Source organism: Prinia subflava, chromosome 2 (genome assembly GCF_021018805.1).
Source record: "Prinia subflava isolate CZ2003 ecotype Zambia chromosome 2, Cam_Psub_1.2, whole genome shotgun sequence".
Lineage (NCBI taxonomy): Eukaryota > Metazoa > Chordata > Aves > Passeriformes > Cisticolidae > Prinia > Prinia subflava.
The window spans coordinates 69,799,240-69,822,226 of record NC_086248.1 but is presented as its reverse complement, the minus strand read 5'-3'; the positions used below and the strand labels follow the sequence as shown (position 1 = coordinate 69,822,226).

Sequence of the window (22,987 nt, the reverse complement as noted above, 5' to 3'; positions counted from 1 at the left end):
CTTAACACTTGTCTGCATGGACTTGACTAAGCTGACCTTTATAGCTACTGTATTTGCTTACTTTAAAGCACAATGTGCGTACATCTCAAATTTGATTTTTATGGCAAAGCCTCAAAATTTAAATTAATGGAAACTTCAATCTACCGCAATGTACTGAAATTTACAATTACACCAAGGAGCAGCAGTCTACATAGCTCACAAAAATATTCAAATTGTATACTGAATACAATATTTCATTTGTTAAAAATAAGGGTTAGTTGTAGGGACATTTAGTTGCACAGACCACAGCAACAGGAGAAGTGACTGGACAGATCAATAGTCATAAAATTAAGGGTGAAATGCCAGATGTGCAAAAAGCCAGTTCAGTTTTGAGGTTCACACAATGCCATTTATTATGCAACCTACCAAAGCACATATGTCTATAACAGAATAGTATACTTAAAAGTCTGAAAGCTAGTGATGCTGTTAATTTGAAAAAAACCCCATCCATATTAATCCTATAGGCAACTTTGCAATGGGAAGAGCTGAACATTTCTTAAAGTTCTTGCAGCCCCTCGAGGGTACTTACTTCTGCCGATTATTAGCCATTGTCTTCTCCCAAGCAGCTTTGTTTACACCTTCCTCCATCTCATATTTCTTTTGATCCTGAATGAAAGTTTTACACATTACTTTCTTTTCTCAGATGGACGAAATAAGGAAAGGAGGCTAAAGAGTATGCCAGTTTTAGAAAGGAAGAGCGCCAAAACTGTTCAGCTCATATCTTCACAGCATTTAAAACCAGCAAGGCTTCATTTCAGTTACTGCCATTTTATTATATTTATATATATAATTTTTCTCTTTGGAAGAAATCAAAAATTATTTTCTTAAAAGTGAGAGATACTAGGCACTTATTATGAACTCTTACCTTCCTCTGGATTAAATAATATGTTTAACCAAGAAGCTTGTGAGCTTGCTGTGAAGAGTTGAGTGTATGTGACAGAAATATTGAGAACCCAAAGAAAATTCCCAAAAGCATAAGCCATGCACCAAAGAATAGCACAATCTGAATTTAAATTCTGATCTCATGTAAGACAACTGCCTCAAATACACCCAGTTTTTAAAGCAAAGTTTTATTCACAAACCTCTTTCAAAGCTTTTATTAAATCTGGTTTTGGTCGTGGGCTCAGGGGAATGCATTTATAGCCACAACTTTTCAATGTATTCATTAAGTCTCCTGCTGCTCTTTGTTGTTCTTTGGTCATTCCATCGCTGTGATTGTGCATTAACTCATACAAATACAGAACTAATTTAGGCCCATGCTAGAAGATGCAAAGAAGGAAAGAGGAGAATACAGATGTATGGTCATGCTCATTTCCACAACACTGAACAGTATTTTCCCCTCCACTTTTATTCCCTTTTCTAGACAGACTGTGCAGATTTCCTCTAATTATTCTCTAATTTAAAGAAAAAGACAGCTTTAATGGTTAAAGATAAACTCTTATAAAACTAGAAAAACACGCTGCATTTTATCCTCACATGATAAAATTTGCCCTAGTATCTTGTGACTTTTCAAATGGCTTACAAGAAAACTGTTTCTTCACCCAGTATTCAGCTCCTGTAGCCTTATTTATAATTCAGGAAATATGTGCCAAAGACTTCTAATTTTGCCTGCCAAGAACACTACACCTCACTTCATTAATCAAATTAGAGCTGACAGATAATAAAGTTAAGCAGACATAAGCCATAAATACACCCAACATGACACTCCCACACAGAATCCACTGCTAGTGCATCAGCTCTTTTCTACCTGATAAAACTTAATTATTTGAATAACATATACATGATCAGAAATACGTGAGTGCCATAAACTAATTCAGTAAGTACCTTCTCTCCTTAGTATACAGTGACTCAAACTGTGGCATGTCTTATTTCATTCTTGCAGTTCCTGAAGATCTCAAACTGGAACATTCCTTCCTGATTTCTCCCTGTGACTCTAAAAAATGATTCCTTTCAAGCTTGCACTAACACAGTACAGTTAGAAGCTTCCTTCTGACAAACTCAGAAAAGCAGGGAGAACCTATTCAACTTTTTAGCTTAAGAACATGGCATACACAATCTCACTTTAAGAACTAATAAAGGCTAAGTAAGAAAAGAGAGAGTACTGCTTTGGTTGAGGATTGACTGCTTAAAATCTAGTTGCAATCAATCCTTAAAAGCTTCAGGAAATCTGAAAGTAAGAGTTCCAAAGCAAGGATAACTCCTCCCTAATTTGCTTTTTTAGGTACGTCGATTCCTAGCTTCCTCAGTAAAATCCTTCATGTTAAAACCAGTATCACCTTTTGTTTCTGCACTGCACAGGGGATATGCTTGAAGCAGAACGGCATCAACACACCCAGACTTAATTCTATCTGTCCTCAGGATAGTGTAGCAATTGCAGAGGCACACACAGGTATTCTGTATGACAACTGTCAGTCACTAAACATTGCTAAACTAGGAGTGAGCAACTAGCCTTGTATAGGTTCTAAATAATCATAAAACCTAGACAAAGAATTGAATACAGTTTTTAGAAACTTCTCTCAAAATCTCTTGCACTTACTTGCAAAGTTGGGCTAAGAGAGTCACGCAAAATCTCTGGCTGGTTTACTTCGGGTACCATCTCCAAAGCCTGCTTCCTCTCCTGCAGAGGCCTTACAGGAGACAAGCTGTGCACAAGCAGCCTCCCAAGCTGCGTACGGAACGTGTCCTTACATAACAGCAGGATTCTGTTCCACTGCTGTTTGGGAGTGCTCATCCTGCTGGCGCCCTAAGAAATGGAGACAACTTTTTAATATTACAGTGTTAGGACTTGCTTCTATCAAGTTTTTCACATTACAAAATAAACACAGTTAATATGATCAAAATGCAAGAAAGTTTTATCTACCAAAATAAGTGTTTTGGTTTAGTATAGTGACTATTAATATGGGTTAAAAGGCATTCTACTGAAACAATCCAGAAAATGAAATTTGTGATGTAGAGGATTTAAAAACCAGAGGGATTTTTTAGTGCTCATTTTAATCAACAGCCCTTTTACATTAATCACCAGTTCTGAATGGATTACCTCAAAAGATTAGAAACCAGGCACTGGAAGGAAGTGTGTGTTCACTAGAAAAAACTTGCCATCTTTGAAAAGTACTACAAGTGTGGCACAATGGCAAGATAATACACCTATCAAATATAATTTTTATGAGCTAGAAAGAAAATTAGGTAGAACTGCTTTTACCGAGATGACCTAAGGAAGACTAATAACACACTCTGTATTAGCCAGGCAAAATCTGATCGCCTTGGAAAGGCTGAGAAGCTAACACCTGTATATTAGAAGACTTCCAGCACTTTAGCAAGAATTGAAAAAAGAGAAAGCTCTCCTTCCCAGCTCCAAAATAAAAATTGCTCAAAAAATCTCTACCCCCTGTGGATGCACAGATGAGCTGGTTTTACAGGCTTCAGCAAACAAACATTGAAGTTTAAGAGACCAAGCAAATTTTCATAGTACAAGAAAGTCTATTTAGGTTCTGCATTCTTGTTCAAGCAGACTTGTTAAATGTAAAGGTAAAAATCAGAACAGATCCACTTTTTATTTTACAACTGCAAAGTCACTGGGAAGCTGAACAGTTGAATGGAGAGAGGCAGTAAAAAAAGCATTTATGGACAGAATACACTATGCATTAAAGATCCTAATAAAGGAACCTTATTAACTATACTTTAATATGGACAGCATCTAATCACTTACAATGGATACTTTGATTCCTTCCACCAGCATTTTGACCATTTCTTTAAGAAAAGGGTTTATTCTGCTAGTCAGTTCTTGCTGGCTTTCCTCTTCAGGGACATCCAGCTGGGATGCTGAAAGTCTGCTTTGACTTGTATTTTCTGTTATACCCAGTACATCAAGGCACTCTTCGGTAGAGGCTTAAAATTGAAGAGGTACATATCAGTCAGTACCATCTCAAGCAAGACAATCCTACAAACCCTTAGTTGGCATTATATCACATACTGCCTTTACTGATGTATTTACCATACTTACACTCTCACTTGTGCAGAATTTGAACTAGCTCTCAAAAGTCACCGAGTCTTGCTAACTAATGTAGCCATTTCATAGAAAAATTGCATTTTAAGAGAGCAGATGCTCCCTTTGGCAGTTAAATCTTCAGGTAATAATTCAGGCAGTTAACACATGAACGGACTAATGTAGAAATAAAACAACTTGTTTAGTTCATTCAGATAAAAACACTACCCAGATTGCCAATTACATAATACTGAGAGACAAATCAGAGAATGATGCTTTATGGATAAATCCATTAAACTTGTGTCAATAGAACAACGTCCCTCTCTAACACTTAAGCATTCCAAAAGCAAGAATGCATTTTTCATCAAAACAGAAACAAACCAAAAAGAAATCCTACCTAAATAAATGAGCCTGTTAACAGCCAAAACAGTCAGCCTCTGTAACCTCTGTGCAAACTCAGACTCAGTGGCTTGGATAGGATTTTCTTGGCTCATTCTCCGCTGCATCATCATGTTGAATTCCTCACTTGCCAGTGAGCGCATTTTCACCAGCAGAGCATCAGACTGAGCAAGTGAAAACTTCCTGGAACCTTTAAGGAGAGAAGCATGAACAGAATTCCACTAAAATGCACAAAAACTCAACCACTCAGCAACTACTTTCATCCAAAGAGTTCATATCATTTATTGAAACAAACATTTGAAATACATCAGTATCAAAGGGAACGTAAGTGTCATTGGGTGTTTGTCTTTCTTCTTTTTAAAGCTTTTTGAGAATAAAGATATAAATTTCAAATAATAAGCAATACCGTGAAATGAGTTAGTCTCAAGATCAGATTCATTGTATGACTTCCACATCCTTGTGCTAAACATTCAAATCCACTACTTTTATTCCTCTTTTTCTTGTATAAATAGGATAAAGGATTAAAAATCAGTGATACAACAAAATACTGCCTATTGCAGAGTGGGTTCATCAGCACGAATGATGACCAGACATACCAGCAAACACATTTCGTACCATACCTACTGCCACTAATAGAAGCACAGTATCTAACTTATAAGAATATGCCTCAGAATTTTCTTGAGATGAACTGGGAGGCTTTGACTGTACTTCCTTCTTTTGGAAAGAACTATTTCTATTTACTTTTAGTGCCTTAACACATTCACTAATATAAACACACTTTCACTGTACTGAACATATAGAGTATTTCACTAGATTGATGGAGGGGGGGTCTCAAAAGCTGACCGTCTCAAGAGAAACATTCCCATAGCAAATAGGGAATAAAAAGTGTTCCAGGTTTTTAAAATTTATCTTCTTTGAAGTCTTTAATGCAGCTTTATTTGTAAGAGACATACAAAATCAACTGTCATCCAGACAACCTCAAAATCTTTACAGAAGGACTGACTAGCTGTCAAATACAGGGAAAGTATTACTGCTAAAGCTAGACCTCAACACAGGTTTTAAAAACACAACCACAGTGGCACTTCCAAGTATAAATTTGGAGTGGCAGGTATTTATTTCAGGATGGTCTCTAAAGAAAAGTTGTGCAACAAAGCAATCTCCACATCACAGCTGTGTTAGTTCCAAGCACTAACTTGATTTTGGCATTTACTTACTGTGAGGCTGGCTATTACAAGCATTACAAATTACTTCAAAAAACACCTTTACTGAGCAACGTGTGAATTTAAGAGACTCTCCAGAGAAGGTAATCTCACAGAATCATCACATAATACATACAGGGAAAGCACAAGGATGCTGTGCCTCTGCTACTCACCCGCCATGCCCTTGCGCTTTTGGAACATTGCGCGCTGCGGCGCCCAGGGCGCCGGCGCTGAGCTGGCCTGCTCCTGAGCATCTTGGCTTGCTGTGGTTTTTATTAGTTCAATGGCTGCTTGAAGAACTCTTAACTGCAGAACAACTGCCATATCTAGAGAGAGAGGCATACAGAGTACACATGACACGCTTTACACATCTGCAGGAATTTTTATCAGATGTTTGGAACAAGTCAAAACACAAGATGTGTCAAGAGCTGTAAGACTCTAGATTCCACAGGAGTCACACAAAGTCACCTCACTATTCCACAGATGCAGACACTACACAAATGAGTTCTCATAGAAGAGCCATTGAATTTGATTACTCTAAAACAAGTAAAATGAAACAGTATAGAATGTTTTTATTTAAATATCCTTAAAGAACTTTTACAGCCACTATTTTTTCAGATTAGCAGTACACAATTCTTGACCACAAAGCAGGCTCCTAAGGGAAACTACTAATTTGAGAACCACTTAGAGAAAGATTAATCACCAGAAAACTTCCCCTTCTCCCTCAGCAGGAATATTAAACAAAAAAACAGTGGAGAAGGGATTTACTTTTCCAGTCCCATGACCCCAAAAATTAGCAGACAACTTACTTTGCATCCTTGCATTTTTACTATTTTGGAGATGACCCAGCAGCACAATGAGGTCTTCAATAACACGAAAATATTGAGAACCTGAGGAGCTGCAGGCATGAATTGCAACTGCTACCAGCAGCTGTTGTATATCGCATGCAAGTAACTTGTAGTCATTCAAGGGAATGCTGCAAACAAAGTTGTAGTTACCAGAAACATGACAATTCTAGTAGATTGTAACTCTTAACATGACCCATTATTATTCCCCTTGCTACTTCTGCCAACTGTACCTAATATGTGGTACTTCATATAAAAATGTCACTTCTGAAGACTAGAAAATTATAATTCAAGACATTTCTTCAGCTTTAACTTTGGCAGATTGGATGCCTGCAAATTTTTGAGGCATTCTAATATGGAGTGCAGCACAATTTTATTGGAAAAGAAATTATGTATTACTATCAGATTTTTAAAATAAAGAACAAGTCTGAAATCCTATATTTCTCAAAAAAATATCAGGATCATCTCATTTTGTAATCACGCTGAACAAAAACTATATTGAGGTAAAAAGGAAACGTTTTCATTTCTTCAGGATACCAACTAATGAAATAAAATAACAAAACCCTGTCTCTCCTTTGTTATCTGTATAACATTTTTTAAAGCACACAATCTTTATAGCTAATAAAGTCATTGAAGTTACTCAAAATCTCAAATATTAAATCACAGGCAGTACAGGAGAGACTTTTCTTCAGTTTTGATATTGGCCATAGATACAGTAGAATGCTACCACTTCCTGGGCCTTTATCTTACTGTTCAGTTTTATTAAGAAAAGCATTGAAAGTGCAGACAGTGTGACAAACTTGCCTTTTAAAATGTCATTTCACTTGAATGCTTAAGGTATGGAAAGAACATTTTATATTCCATTATTTGAACTTACTAAACATTAACTTACAGGTATAAAGCTGAAAACCCTCAGTATTTTGTACATGCTCTCTGATAATTTTAAAAAGTAGAAAAAATACAATAATTCCTTGCTAGCCTTAAGGCTGTGCCTAGAATATTTGATAGCAACAGAAACAATACTCACTTTGTTTCCAGCCCGTTGAGAGCAGCCAGCGTATTACACAACACATAGAGCAAACCATTATCAAGCAGTAGGTCTGCAACTTTTGAGCAGGAATTGATGATTTGCAGGAGTAGACAGAAGCAGTTATGCAGCAGAACATTATCGTAGAGAGAATTCTCTATTAGACCCAGGACAGGAATGACACACCATTTTCGAAAGAGCCCAACATTCTTGACATCCTCCAGATCAAATCTGTTAAGACAAATATGAGTAAATGGCATCCTAAAGAACAATCTCATAACAAAAATAGTACATGCAACTGGAATACCAGTTATATATCATATGCTTGTGTTTTAGCAAAGATGCCCATGGTAATTTCCTACATTTAATTGTAATAATAATACCTATCTATTAAAAAATACAATAGGAGAAAAATAAACTTTTCATAAAGCCACACAAAGAAATGAAGTGTCTAAAAAGTAAATCTGATGCTTCACCTAGCTAGCAGCTGTCTAAACCATAGACTTCATGGAAATATAGAAGTTTTTAATCAGTGTACAAGAATGTTGCATCACCTTTCCAACAGTCACTGTTATAACTAAGAGACACTATCACAAGCACAGAGACAGCTCATTGTCACTATTACAATATACTGACTGGCAGCAGGTTTGATATCCTATACCCCTTACTGCTGAAGTTGAATTAAGTTTGGCACCTGGCTTATGGTGATTGCAGATTTCAAAGCAGTGCTTCAGACCTTGTTTTATTGGTGCACTAAGAAACTGCATTACTGTTATAATGTTATCAGCCCATCATATGACCATTATACATAACCCTAAAAACTTGAGACATTAGAATTATCTTTCCAGCCCATAATAAATCCTGAAGAAGTAACAGTTCTTTGCCATGGGGCAAATTAAGCAGCCATGACTAAATACTGCAGTTAAACAAGAATAGTTTTGAGGGGTGAAGATCAGGTCCAGAGGCAAAAGTAATTTGCCTACAAATCCTGCAGAGACAGCAATTGAGAAAGAACTTTTAACAAGATTTTTCCAATGATGATATTTGCACATGTGATTTCTGTACAACCATTAAGTAGTAAGATTAATTCTAACAAATATTTACTTATCCAGCTGTCTGCTTAAAGGTAATCTCCTTTTCTGTCAATATGAGTGGCTCTTTTGTTCATGAAAGCTATCTCTGGGATTTTCCCTAAAAGAGACAGCCATTTAAATTTGGAGCAAAGGTAAGAAAGCAGCTCTGGCATCAAGATTTTCCTTAATTACCTACCAAAATCCAAGAGCAGAAGTCTAGTGACTACTACTTAAAACTTCTAAGGATGCAAACCAGTTTCATATAGGATCAGAGACAACAGAGAGAGTTAAACTGATTACAGGACATTTGAGTTCAAGGCCTCTGAGGCACTAGCAGTCTGAGTGTTGACAAGATCCCAGCTGACAGCCTCCATCACATGAAGTTGCCTACAAACAGTTCAGGGGCCACACAATAGCCCTAAGGATTTTAATACATTTCCATGTTAAACAAGCAAAACACACCAAAATAGTTTTGGAGGAACATTTTTTATGGTTGTTGACCAGCAAAACGCACTTCTTATAACTCGCCTATTGTTACAGGACATAAAAGCACAGCATTACTTACTCTTCATCCAAGCCAACAGAGCGGCCAAAAAGCATTTCCAAAAAGCATTCTACAACTTCCTGAGTCCCCTGATGAAGATACAGCTGGTTGGCTAGCAAAGAAAAGCCACGATTCTTTAAGAATTTCTCCTTCTGCTCCCTCCTTGCTCTGTTGAAATATGCATCCAACAACTAAAAATAAATGCATAATTATGGTGTAAGAGTTAAACATTTAATATAACTGCCCTGAAAGTTAAATTGTTGTCTGTAACTGAAATATTTTTTTTAAATATTCAAGATTGCAAACATAATTATACTACTGCAGCTGCAATCTACACTGTCCTTATTACAATCAACATCTGATAATGTATTTTTATCTGAATACTCTTATGTTTTTCATCAAGTTTGGGGCAGATGAAATCACACACAATAGTTAACAAATGCATACATAAATACTCAAACTTTTTATATTTGTTCAGTCTTGTACTTCAGTGTGTATGCAAATGCATGCTCAACATTTGTTCTCAATAAAGCCATACAGTCTTTTCTTTTTCAAATTAAAATAGAAATCTAATCAAAATCATTATCTACATAATGTCATCATACTGAACATTGTCCATAATACTACAAAAATCTGATTTTGAAGCCTCAAGTCCATCTTCAGTCTACAAATGTGTGAACGAATCCTCAGAATAACTCAAAGTCAACTCTGTTACAAGTCAAACTAAGGTGCAAGCACTTTTTTTACACACTGCATCATGTTTTGTGTCACTGACTTTCTGCATTGTTGCTTCCATTTACAATGGTAATGCTATCACAAGCTCTTTGGCCTACATTAGAGACTATATTTATCTATTCAAAGAGTCTGTTTATGTTGCTTCGTGATTTGTTTGGTTTTGTTTCGGTTTTTTTAAAGCCGTAGGGTGAAAGCTTATCTTAAAATTCATAAATAAATGCAGAAAACTGAAGAAAGTTAAACAAAAAATATTAAAACCCCATCACATTTCCAACTCATTAACTAGGCTGGTTCACATCTTTTTAGACACAACATTTGATATAGGCCTACTTTAATCACTCCTTGTTGTATGAGAGGAGATGGGTGGTTCACCAGAACTATAAGATAATCAGGTTGGATAAGTTTGTCCATCACATCTTCCAGCATGACATCTGGTAGGATTAGGAGAACTCCACGCAAGAGATCATACAATCCACAACAGATAAGCACAAGATAGTCTTCTGCACATCTGAAAACAGAGGAATATGTTTTACCACAGCAGGAAAGATGAAAAAATGTGAAACTTCAACTCTTGAAGGACAGGAAGAGGGTTCAGGCTAGAAATTTGGAAGACATAATTTCTCCAATACTCCTACCAACCAATCTTTGTTAACACTTATTTTTAGATGGCAGTCAGTAAAAAGGATACCCTGACCAGAACTACTCTTTTTGTGAGCAGTTCCCACCTTTATTGTACATAGCAAAAATCCTAATTTTTAAAATTTGTTATATAAACACAGCAAAAACTCAAACAACAGAACATTCTATACACTAAAAGCTTAATAAATTTGTGTATGACAGCCATTGAAAACATCCCCTTAGTTTTCAGACTTCGAATTTTTATGGAATAGTAATCAAGAGCAAGAACTGTGAAATTAAAGCTCATGTTAATTTATTATTTTATGTGCTTACCTGTCATCAGGGCTTTCACATGGTTTTGGGGTATTCTCATTAGCTGAAGAAAAAGCAAGACTGTCCCAGTCTTCAGGAAGAACACTCTTGTCAGCCAAGCTTGGCCAGCGAGCAATGGCTGATGATGCTCCAAGAGCAGAGAATGCCAAGCCCAACCCTGCAAAATTACTGTGGCCTTTCTGAAGTGAAGGCACTCCTTTCAGATGGTCTGGACGACGGAGCGATGCCTCAGCTGCACCACCACCAGCAGCTTCATTACATTTCAGGTCTGTATCAGCTTCTTTACTCTCTAATGCATTTTCAGATAACTCTACTTCTTTGGCAATATCCTCAAATGTCTCGGCAGATGTTAGCTCTGAGTCACAAACTGTTTTTGCAGACTCACAGCTGCTAAGGAAGAGCTCTTCCTGTACTCTCTTTACAGTTTCAGAACTTTCTACAAAACCAATTCTACCCTGAAGATCAGCGTAGTCACGCTCACCCAGGATCTGCAGGTCATCAACACTGCTTCCCATTCTTTCAGTCAGTCGTCTTCGATGAACTTGGGGTGAGGAAGTAGGTGATGCTGGTAAGCTTCTAGAAAGCCTTCTAGGTGCCTGAGAGCTCATCTTCTGCTGTACATCAGCCTTGGAAGTGCTCCCTAGAGAAATAAGGATATCTTCAGTGTTCCTTTCACACTAAAACCCAGATTTTCTCTTAATGTTATACTCTTCATCTATTTAAAATTGTAGTTACCCAAGTTAATTTTATGTGCAAAACTGATTCAATGCCTAACACAGCTCAGATCTGGTTAATCAAAGTAGAGATAGAAAACTATTACACAGCCATATATTTAGCAAGTCACAAATGAGAAACAAAGAAAATGCAAAGCAATTTTTGCCAGTATACTGCAGTTCCTAGATTCAAGTTATGATCCTTTAACCTAAACCTCAGCAGGAACTCCTATAGAATCACAGAGGGTGGAGGGCACATCTGGAGGTGTCTATACCAGAATCCTTGCTCAAAGCAGGGTCAAATAAAGCAACTTGTTCTATTTGGAGCTTTGTGTAAGAGGTCCAATCTGCAGTGTTTTAGTGGACACCAAATTACGACTCAGCAACTCTTTTACACACACTTCAAACTTAGAACAAATAACTACATGTTCTAATTAACAGTGCTTGCTTTTAACTGCACATTTTGACCTGAAATAGTCATACTTTCAGAGCATATTACAAGTCTTTAACAAAATATTTTAAATTTTAAGAGAGAAAGATGTCTTTATACAAGACTGGTAGAAGCAGTTCCCTGTCAGTCTAGGAAAAGGAGAATTTTTTCATTCACAAGTATTTTGAAAACTATGCATCAGTTAGTACTAATGCAATGATGATGCATTAGGGAATGTATTACTTATGAGAAATATATGAAAGGAATACATGAATACACACACACACACACACAGAGGTAGCAGGTTACTTAACACACATACAAGTTCAGATGTTTTATAGAATCATACAGTTTTAAAAGAGTTGGAATGGATCTTTAAAATTTAGTATCTCCCAGCACCTCCTGCTACTAGACCAGGTTGCTCAGAGCTTCATCCAGCCTGGCCCTGAACACTGCCAGGGTTGGGGCATCCACAACCTCCCTAGGCAACTTGTTCCAGTGTCTTATCACCCTCACAGTGAAAAATTTCTTCCTACTATGTAACCTAACCTTCCCCTCTTAATTTTACCCATTACTCCTTGTCAACTTATAGTTCCTTATAGTTCCTGATTAAATATAAGATTGTATAAACTATACATTCATTAATATAAATTTGGAACATCAAATTAAGAATCACAAACACTCAAATATCTATTTTCACAAAAAAGCTATGTTGAGTGTTCCTCTGGTACACATGAATAATCTTTCTTCAAAAACAATAATTTGGTAAAACATTTTAAAAAGCACTAAAAGTACTCATTTAGAAGAATGAGATTTCATGCATTTTCCATATGGGAAAAGGACTGATTCCATACACAATTTAGTACTGCAATATGTTCTTCACAACACCTCTTTACTAAAAAGACTTAAATTTGAATCAACATTGTTTCAACTGAAGACTCAATTTCCTTTTCCTAAACAAAGCAGCAACAAGATATCAATTGTACAAGGTATTACATTGTGATACCCAGAATCCAGCCAGTCACACACGACCTGAAATATATGGATGGATGTTAGGGATTATGCACAAATAGAGAAAACTATCATCTTAATGCTTTCTGCCCAGATAAGATAGCTGCTTATGGCTCACTGCTTCAACTGCTGCCTGGGCAGGGCACTCTCTAGCAGGTCTGTTGAACAAATGACATGATTCTGCTTATCAGGCCCACTTCACTGTCTGAGCCATCAATGTGGCAATTTGTTTCAACTTAAGAATGAAGAGAAGTTCAGGCAGCACATTCTAGCCTGTCCTTCCTACTCTGCTGTTCAGGCATCAAGCTCCAAGGGGCAAGGGGAGCTTGTTAAGAAATATCTGTGGGAAAGTAACACTTTAGGGCACTCTAGTAATTTGCCAAAATTGTGTCTTAACATGCTTGTTTTTCCAGTATTGTTTTACCTTCCAGTGGTAAAGCTGTAAATCCAGTTGGAGATGTAATCACAAATGCAGAATTGTCTACCGACTTCCCACCACTGCTGGAATTTCTCAGGTACCTGAGTGATTCAACTTTCTCCTGGAAAATTTTGCCATCTAGAAAGAAAAGAAAAGGGGGAAAGTTACATAAAAGCTTTTTATGTTTGCATTGCTGATAAATTAGACTCGCAGTAGTCAGGTGGTTACATTTCGAGCTGATCACTGGAGGCTAATGAGAAGTGCTCAAGTCCAAACGAGTAAAAGCACTTTTCGGTTTAGTTATACGACTTCAAAATTTGCTTTAGAACAATAAAAATATGATGATGCACTAAAGCAGTTACATTTAAAGACAGTCCTTGCAGACATACAAGTAGTGACAACTGACTTTTTGTCATGTCAAAACCAGGTAGCTGTTCTCAAACAGCCGAAAAAGGCATCAAGTATCAAAACATGTATTCTCTCCTTTTTTAGAATTTTGCAACAGTATTAGAGGACAAATACAGATAAACACAATTGTGCTGCTTTTGAAACTGCTCACCAAAAGTTGAGGTACACAGGTATTTGCAAAAGGAGAAAATGTTTCAAACTTGGATGATGCTTTCCATGTTTACATAAGTTATTGCTTAGGTTGTACAACGCTAATATTAAAGCATGAACTATACATTGATTCACATTTTTAAGAAGAGCAAGAAATATTTTTTAAAGCTCACATCAATCATTTCGCCAACATGATCATCCAGTACAGATACATTAAAGCAGCTGCTGTTCTAGGTCTGCACCCCTCAAAGCCCAACAGGCCCTGCCAGGAGCTTGTATGCAATGAACTGATGGTGCCTGACAATGATGTCCCACAGTGTAAATCATCTTCCTAAAAATGCTCCTCAGGCCCTTTATTTTTCTAGGAATTCAGTAACAGGAAACAAGAAAGTAGAAGGGGAGAAAAGACCAAATACACATTTCTGAACAAGTTCCATTTACAGGTAAGCTAATTTTTTTTTTTTTTTTCAAAATTTGCCCACGAACACATGTCCACACAGGTAGCTAAACTTAAGCATGCCATTTAGCAGCATCAAACTAACAACATTAAAGGCATAACCACCAGAGAAATTATCTATGGCTATAGACAGAAGAAAGCTCTCCAAGTAAACAGTCTAACTAACTGTTTCAGAAAAGTAAAAGTAGTTTACAGTATTAATTCCCAACAGTTCAATAATTTTAATATATTGTCAGTCATTAAAATACAGCGAAGTATTTTTTTTAATATTAGTTTATGACCAGATTTTTATCTTATGTTTATCTAAATGTGGCATATTTACCTATATGCAGAGAAAAGTAGAAGTTGGTAGGGTTGTGACAAACATATGTATTAGTGGGAGGATGAACTGCTAAGAGGAAATTGAAAACCAGCGTCAGCAATTCCAGGTCTGGGGGAGAACCAAGTACTTCTTCAATTATTTTCACAAATGACCTGCAAACCTCCTGAGGCAAGGATGTAAGGTGTCCCTCTTTATGCTCCTAGAAAGAAAGTGTAGTACAATGTAAGGTACTTGCAATTTCCATTTGACAAACTGTCTTTTTTTTCCCCAATTGTCATGCTGCAGTAGAACAGAAGAAAACAAGCTCAGCTGTATTCTTTAATTCTGAGAGGAGCTACTGCATGTCCTGAATGTTATCTAAGTCCATCATGCACCAAATATTGCATGTTACATAAGTTGATTTTTTAAAAAATTAGCATCTTCTCCATACTATACTGCTCTGCCATGAAATGCTGGAACTTCAGGACACAAATCACCATTGAAAGTACAGTTTGTTGTCATTGGATTACATGTTTGTAGAGAAATTAATGGTTGCCAATACCAGTAATTCAAACATATTAAATTTCTGAACAGCATCGTACTGAATCTTCTGTATTTACACTTCAGTAGCCATTTTCATAAACACAGACATTTGAGATTAATTGATAATTATATTTACAATTCCAGCTTAATCAAGCAGTCTATGTATTTTGACAACAGCTACCTGAAAAAATCTATTAAAGGAATACGGATTTTAGAACAAAACTTTGAGAAACTTGTGGGAAACCTCGCTGAAAGGTGAGCATGGAGATTGTTTTGTTTCTTTCCAACTTTGCTAAATTTACCTCCTTTTTTAATACCCAAGCACCTTAACTGAGATTGCTGTGGGAAAAGATTAAATGAAGTTAATTTAAGTAAATTTTTCCAAGGAGAATGGCTTACATAGTTTCACCTTCCTTCCATCAGCCCCCACAAAACTGCCAAATCATTGACCAATTTGAGTAGTTTTTTAATCAAGAAATTAACCTTTTCCCCAATACGCAAAATGACATGAGAAATATTATGAAACATTCTGTGCCTAAGCATTTGCACTAACATACAATTTTAAAAGTTAACTATATCATTAACAAGTTCCAAAAGTAGGGAACAAAACATAAAAGTGAAGAAACTAAAAATTTACGGATACTAAAATGAGGAAAATATTTTCATAAAAAAGCCATTAAAAGAGGAAAAAAAACCAATAAATACATTTCATGTGCTGAAGTGAGAAATGCAGAATAAAAAAGAATGTAAAATAGAAAATAAGAGTATAGGAAGAAATTATTACAATACATATTTTCACAAATAGATGCATGTACTATAAGCAGGAAACCATTTCAAAATCATGTTTTTAAGAAATGTCTATTAAAAGACTGAAGTATTTCTCTGAAGTCCTTTCTGGCATAGCTGTTTCCATGCCAGGGAGGAAGCTACTACTGCACTGAAATTTTGAGATGAGTGCTCAGACTGAGCACAACAGGCAGGCTGCCCCGTCAGACAGCTTCACTACCTGCACAGTATCTGGTTTTCAGTAATGAAGACAAGAAGCAGCAAGAGACATCTCAGGTCTGTCTATATAAAATGGACAGCTCATTTCAGCTCCTGCTCCTGTGTGGCTGTGCAGGTAACCTAGAGCCTGTGTCCAGGTCACACCAGATGGGAACAGGCTCTTGTCCCCTCTGTCCAGCAGTAAATGGAGCACCCAGCAGGGAAGTGCACCAGTTTACAGCAGCAATGCTTGTTGAAGATGGAAGCAGTCTGGAAGCACAGAGGACAGTCTACTTCACTTTTGCTACAGAATTTAGTCCCTTCTATGCCACCTTCCCCAAACAAAAACGAGTACTGGCCAAGCACAAAGCAGGATTTCAGAGTGGAATTACCTGCAGAACCTGACAAGTTAACAGGAAGTGATGGACCACTTGAGCTTTCAATAGCTGTTTAATGTTAAACATCTGTTGATGATGATTAGCTCTGATGAGGATTTCTAGAGCTGCTAACAGCATTTCCCAAACACCTTGCTGAAAAACAAGAAACGAGAAAGTAGCTTCAAAAATATATTTGTGAGTCTACATACTGAGGAAGGAAAAAAACAAACACAACAAAGTCAAGTTAGTTTTACACCTAAGATGATGACTAAATGACTGCAAGTGGTCAGGTCAGAACAGGTTAGAAACTAATGAGAAAAGTCATGCTCATAGAAAATTAAGCATGTTTAAATGATTAAGCTAAAAAAATTACTTGTCTAAAATTAGTTTTGTACATTCTTAGCTATATTAACCCTGAATGGTTATTTTCAACAGTTTAACTTCAAAAGAAAACAGGACCTCCTTAGTTTTTCCACAAAAAAACCAAAATCAATTCAATTAAGAATTCTTATACATACAGCACATTTACAGAATTCTATACATTAAGGCTACTTCTATCATTGATCATAGGAGAATAATATTACAAACAGCTATTCAAAGAAAAGGAACATTAATTTTAGAAAACGGTAGTAATTAACTAACTACTACTACTACTCCAGTTACTAACATGTAATGGGAGAGATTAATTTCAGACTTGATAATTCTTTTTTTTTTTAAATAGCGACTTTTAGACCTGAAGTATTTCCAAAATTAAAGTATTTACCTTGGCTTTAGACCATATCTTCCAGTCAAGCAGCAGCTTTTCTAGCAGCTGGACATCTTGAATAACTGCAGTAGAATCTACATCAAGCTGGAATTGCCCATTTTCATTTATACAGAGAATCTCATCACTGCAGCATCCTTCAAGGAGAGTCTTCGAGAAGGAAGAATTGTTTTTTGAGTATCAATATGAAGCAGTACAGTTGTACTATCCAATGTACAAAAAATTAAAATCTTTAAAGAGATAGTATACTCTTCATAAAGAAGACATATCTACCTGCTCAACACAAATCTTGCTTCAAATCACTGTTCTGCCTTTGTAAAAAGCTTCAAATGCACAATTAAAATATCAGAGAAGTTTCTAGATTTGCCCTAATATTAAGCAAAATATCAGGTTTAAAAGAGGATTTTACCTTCAGCATGCAAAAGCCAACAATGCATTTTGGTTTGATCAACACCCGACGAATCATAGAATAACCATTACAGTTGTCCATCTCCTGTATTCTCTGTTGATTGTATTTTGTTAAAGATAATATGAGTTGTAGTGCTAAAGCTTGAGTGTCTTCACAGCTGCTTATCTCTACTACCTGAGGAAAAAGCAAATTTGTTAAGACTGTTTAAGTGAGAAACATCTAGATAACAGCTTTGTTGCACTCCTAAAAAACTACTTATGGATTAAATCTTTTCTGAAGCATTTGAGATTATGTACATAACCTTCATTTTGTCTGTGTGTACATTCCGATATTATACTTCAAGTGATACTTTCTACTGTGCTAAATTATTATCTGCTAAGGAAATACAAGAATGCCTGTCTAAGAAAATAATCTGTTCTAAATAAATTTTAAGTAGAAGGTACTTGACATACTACAGAGTTCCCAGGTTATGAAATACATGAGCCACTAATAAGAACAAACTGTTTGCCCCGAAAATAGTATTTTTCTGAAGTGTTTAAGCTGGAAAAAAAGGTTCCTGAAGTTCTAGACTAAATCCAGCTGTAAATGTCAAACATTAAAGTTCTATTTTATCCATCAAGAGACTAGCAATTTTATAGATGAAGACTATGAATCCTTTTCCCCTCTTTGCTTTCTACAAATCTTGAATTCCAAGAGCAACTAGTATTTTACCAAAAATATACAAGAATGAAATCTCACGTTGATGGGATTTCAGATCCTGCAGCTTCTCTTGACATGTACCTGTTAATTCTGCCACACTTACACATTTATACATCTGTATTCTAAAACCTGTATTGTCTCACAGCTGATCTATTGTTAGCTCGCCTTACTGCTGCAAACAGTCTTCAGCAGGATCTATAGCAGATACTCAGAATAAATTTTCATAATAAAATCACATGGATTAGGATTTTCACCTCAGATTTCATTATCAGTGGTGAAATTACAACAGGAAGTGTCGTTATAACCATAATCTAATGTGCATTTGTTACTACTCTCACCATATCTTTCAGAGCAATACCAGAGGCATATAAATCAGACAAGTCTTAGGCCTACAGCAGAATTTTGAATTATCTGTAGTACTTCAGAGACTGCTAGCAAAAATATTTGCCTCTCCATGTACAGGTCACAGTTCAGCAGTAACTAAATTACGACCTTACTCTTTTTCAAATAGCAATCTTTCTTAGGACAAGCCTTTGAACATGGCTGAAGAGTTTTCGCCAAAAAGCTCTCACTGTTCACTAAATAAAAATTAAGCTTTGCAGACTATGTAGCTTCATTTTTATTCATACCTGCATTGTGAATATCCTGTGGTTTAAGTGGTTACAGATATGCAATGAAGTTAGGTGCCTCAAAATTGGAGACGAAAAATATAATCACTTCTAAAATATCCCTAAAAATAATCTCATTTTATTTTTAAAAGCCCCATTTCTAAAACAGAATGTAACACCCCATCTTACATACTGGCAATATTATAAAAATCATAATGCAATAGAATTATAATTACATTTCCAGTTTAAGACAACCTGCAGGATGCAGCCTTATGCCACAGGTCTTTTCCATAAGTTTTCTTTAACAGAAAAGCAACACATGCAGACTATTCTAGCAAGGCAATCAGAATAACGTGATTTTCTACCCAAGATACAAGGAAAATTTTATATGTGTGAATACATACACACGCCTCTCCTCCAGCCCCCTTACCCTAGCAAAGAGGAAAACAAATGCACCAGTGCCTCCAATTTCATGTAGTATACTCTGAAGAGTTTTATATTCAAGTGGCTGAAGTGCTTTTAGGTGATGAGAGTCCAACACATTGCTCTGAACTTCTTTCAGACTGAAAGGTCTCTGAGAAGGCACAGTTTTCACTTGACCTTTCAGTCTAATGACAGGCTCGTATATGGTGTACTGACCAGGGCAGCTTGTGGTATAAACAACAGCAAGACTCTCCTGGAAAAAAAAAAGGTTTTTTTTTTTTTCCCTAGAAATTTAATACACCGCCCCCCACCACCACCACACCAAGGATGCAAAAAGCCAAACACCAAAGTCACTTAACAGCGAGTAGTAACAAATCTGGCAGTTCACTTCTACTTGACCATTAACATCCACTGAGGTTGCATGTGGATGCATGTACTCTAAAATGCAACAGGATTCCCAAATGTTGGCAAACTCATGCAATAGCTAAAGCACAGAGAATTACTGAAACGCAAAGAAATTTCACCAAGGATCCCCCTCTCATCACCTGATGAATTACCTAACTATTTTGCATAAAAAACAAAATTACTGACAAATTTAAAACAAAATGAGCTATAAAGAGTTTCCTTTTCTAAAACGGCAAGTCCAAAATACTGAGGTTTCTAAAAATCTTCTCCAGCTTTTTGTTTTAATTCTATTCTTCAGCTTTGCCTTAAGAGAAACTGGTTTTAAGTTTCATTAATGAAGAGACTTAAAACAAAACCAAAGTTCCTGTTGAAAATAACTAACTTATTTTCACAGAAATATAAAATGATCTGATTTGGAAAGTTATTTAAAATAAAGAAATAATTTCATCTAAGGAGCTTGTACTCTATGCAAAAGTGCAAAGATTAATTTATCACTTGAGCACATGGTTCTTCTCTCTGCCTATATGGTGTTCTGTAAGGCGAAATAAGCTTATAAGTTGCATGACTGATTTGTTAAGCTCTTATGCCATCCATTTCTTCTTAACCTACTCAAAAGTCTGAGCAGTTGTCTACCAGGATCACATCTAGACAGAATGAGCCTTTGCCTACAGCTACAAAATGAAATCAGAAAAATCCCTCTAGTGGGAACAATTCATATAGCAGGAATTACTAGTATGAATTCCCAGAACATAGCAGGCTTCACTGATAAGCAGGTTTTATTTTATTCTTCTAACAATAAGTGTATATACACCTGCATCTGGCAGGGCTGTTTCAGCCAGGAAAGATGAGAAAAGCAGTATCTGGAAAATTACTTTTCAGCCAAACGTGATGCAAACTTACTTCCTCCAAAACCTTCAAGGAACTTGGATTAACTCTTTTGCTTCCTTAAAGCCAGATAAATCCTAATTTCTCCTCTCTCACTTTTAACCTTAAAGGTTAATTTAGCAGTCCTTTACTACTTTTACACTAAGGGAGGGAAGAGCTATGTATCCATCTTATATCTTTGGAGGTACCTGTTTATCCACTATGATTTAATGTGCAGTATTATTTATAGAGGCTGGAACATCTAGAAATTTTCGAACCCAACCTAAAGCAAGATGAAATGGTCACCCTGTGTGGAGTTCAGCTCCCATCAAAATAAGTAGGAAGAGCCCTGCAATGATCTTAGTGAGAAGAAGATTTGATCCTCTCTGCTTTGATCAGATGAAGCACTTTGGGAGACAGGAAACATGTTCCCACTTTCTTAATCAGTTCTAAAAGATTAAGGACCATTTTAAAGTAGAAACTTACAATTAAAACCCCAACATCCACTTCCTTTTTTGTCATGAAGAGCTCCTTAATTTGTTCACATTGTAGAATCTCTTTACTTATGTACTTTGAGCAGTCAGTCAATGTTTTGCCATATTTACAAGGCATTACAGATGTGAAGTCTGGGCCACATGTGTATAAGTAAAATGCTTCCTCGGGTCCAATACTTGCACCTAAAATCCAGAAAATAACCTGTTAACTCTTTACTATACAATAAAGCAAAATTCATACATTGGCTAGTAGGATCAGAGACTTTACAAGGAGTACCACCCACTGGATTTTGTAGGCTCTGATAATAAAACAATCAGTGCAGCCTAATGTTTGCTGTTGGCTACAGTAGATCAGTGACTTCTGACACATCACAGGCCAGATTAATTCAGTGGCAAAGGCAACTGAAACCAAGTCAGGAAAATTACCTGCATGAACTGCAGATCAACAGCTCTGAATAATTTCACTTTTTAAAATTAAAAAGTCACCTATCTGAGTATCCTCAAAGCTTTCAAAGCATAGCAAGATTACAGACAGCAACAACATGCTGTGTCGTCTTGGAGACTTGGGCAGTGACTGAGCAGGATGCAACAGCAACAGCTCACTACAACTAACAAAAGGGGAAAAAATCCATAGGAAGTAGAAGACCAAATGAACCTTCCTCCCCTTTCTGGGCAGCACATCTTGGGTCATCTGTGACCTGAGAACACCAACTCAAAAGAAGCATCAAGAAGGCCCCAGGTCTGATGTGTGGCTGCATGACAAGTGTACAGCAAACCCAGGGCTCTCTGGACCCATCAGCTATGCAGGCAGCAGGCACATGGCAACCAGAGCATGTAGATTGCAGAGGTTACATTCTTGACAAGTTTCTTGCCTATGGCCCACAAATCCACATCTACACACACAGGACCTGCATGCACCACACATCCTGGGCAAACTGATCTCACTTGGGGGGTAGTCCTGACTGGCCCACAGCATCTGAAATGCCAGGTGACAAAGCAGCAGGGTTCAGCCTTCAGCATTAAGTAAACACGCAAAAGGACTAGATAAGACTTCCCAAGGAAGAATTATAAATCTAAGAAATCTCCAAACACTACAAGTTCCAGAAATAAGCATGCTTAACTCAGAGCATTCAGTGGTTCAGATTTTAACTTTTTAACATGCTTTATGTAATTTGAAGCTAGCAGGTTAGCACAGCAGGTCAGTGAAATCAATTTTCCAGGTAAGAGACTGAGTACTTAAAAAAAAAAAAATGGAGCAAATATCACTACCTCTCTATCCTCTGCCTCAACATATCATCTTAAAAAATTCTAAGAAAACTGCCAATTATGGCACTGAACAGAAAGCAAGAGAATATGGCAGGACACATTAGGAAGTACCCAATACTGAAACATTTGCTTACCTTCTCCCTGATATATTATGCTGCTAAAGGGTGTATTGCTTTTTTAGTGTAAAAACTTGGCATGTTAAAAAAAATACTAAAGATATTAAAATAAGCCTTTGATTTTGGAGGGGAAAGAGGAAATGAGCACTTATTCAAGAAAAAAGCATACAAAAGTACCATTAAATAGAAGCAGATTTCCAAGATCCCATCTACCCGCCAATCGAAGCAGATCTTCTTGGGATGATGTGCAATGGCCAACCATGCAAAATGTTTTGTTACTGTCAGATGATAGGCTTGTTTTCCTTGGTAGTGCAAAATCTAAATTAATCTCACATTGCCTAAAAATACATATAA

At 36.6% G+C, this 22,987-nt stretch overlaps 1 protein-coding gene across 1 annotated transcript in view; it reads right to left on the bottom strand.

The window, feature by feature from the left end:
- Positions 1-22,987, bottom strand: part of LYST (lysosomal trafficking regulator) — a 76,035-nt gene that overhangs the window by 20,673 nt on the left and 32,375 nt on the right. Inside the window, exons 15-33 of the mRNA XM_063390443.1 lie at positions 22,811-22,971; positions 21,244-21,434; positions 19,496-19,741; positions 17,759-17,932; positions 17,350-17,499; positions 16,602-16,739; positions 14,704-14,902; positions 13,373-13,504; positions 10,795-11,434; positions 10,174-10,351; positions 9,130-9,299; positions 7,492-7,722; positions 6,429-6,595; positions 5,793-5,945; positions 4,419-4,610; positions 3,746-3,924; positions 2,576-2,782; positions 1,122-1,298; positions 569-645 (exon numbers count right to left, since the gene is read on the bottom strand). Coding sequence (XP_063246513.1) covers positions 569-645; positions 1,122-1,298; positions 2,576-2,782; positions 3,746-3,924; positions 4,419-4,610; positions 5,793-5,945; positions 6,429-6,595; positions 7,492-7,722; positions 9,130-9,299; positions 10,174-10,351; positions 10,795-11,434; positions 13,373-13,504; positions 14,704-14,902; positions 16,602-16,739; positions 17,350-17,499; positions 17,759-17,932; positions 19,496-19,741; positions 21,244-21,434; positions 22,811-22,971 — 3,762 coding nt within the window. The remainder of the gene's footprint in view (positions 1-568; positions 646-1,121; positions 1,299-2,575; positions 2,783-3,745; positions 3,925-4,418; positions 4,611-5,792; positions 5,946-6,428; positions 6,596-7,491; positions 7,723-9,129; positions 9,300-10,173; positions 10,352-10,794; positions 11,435-13,372; positions 13,505-14,703; positions 14,903-16,601; positions 16,740-17,349; positions 17,500-17,758; positions 17,933-19,495; positions 19,742-21,243; positions 21,435-22,810; positions 22,972-22,987) is intronic.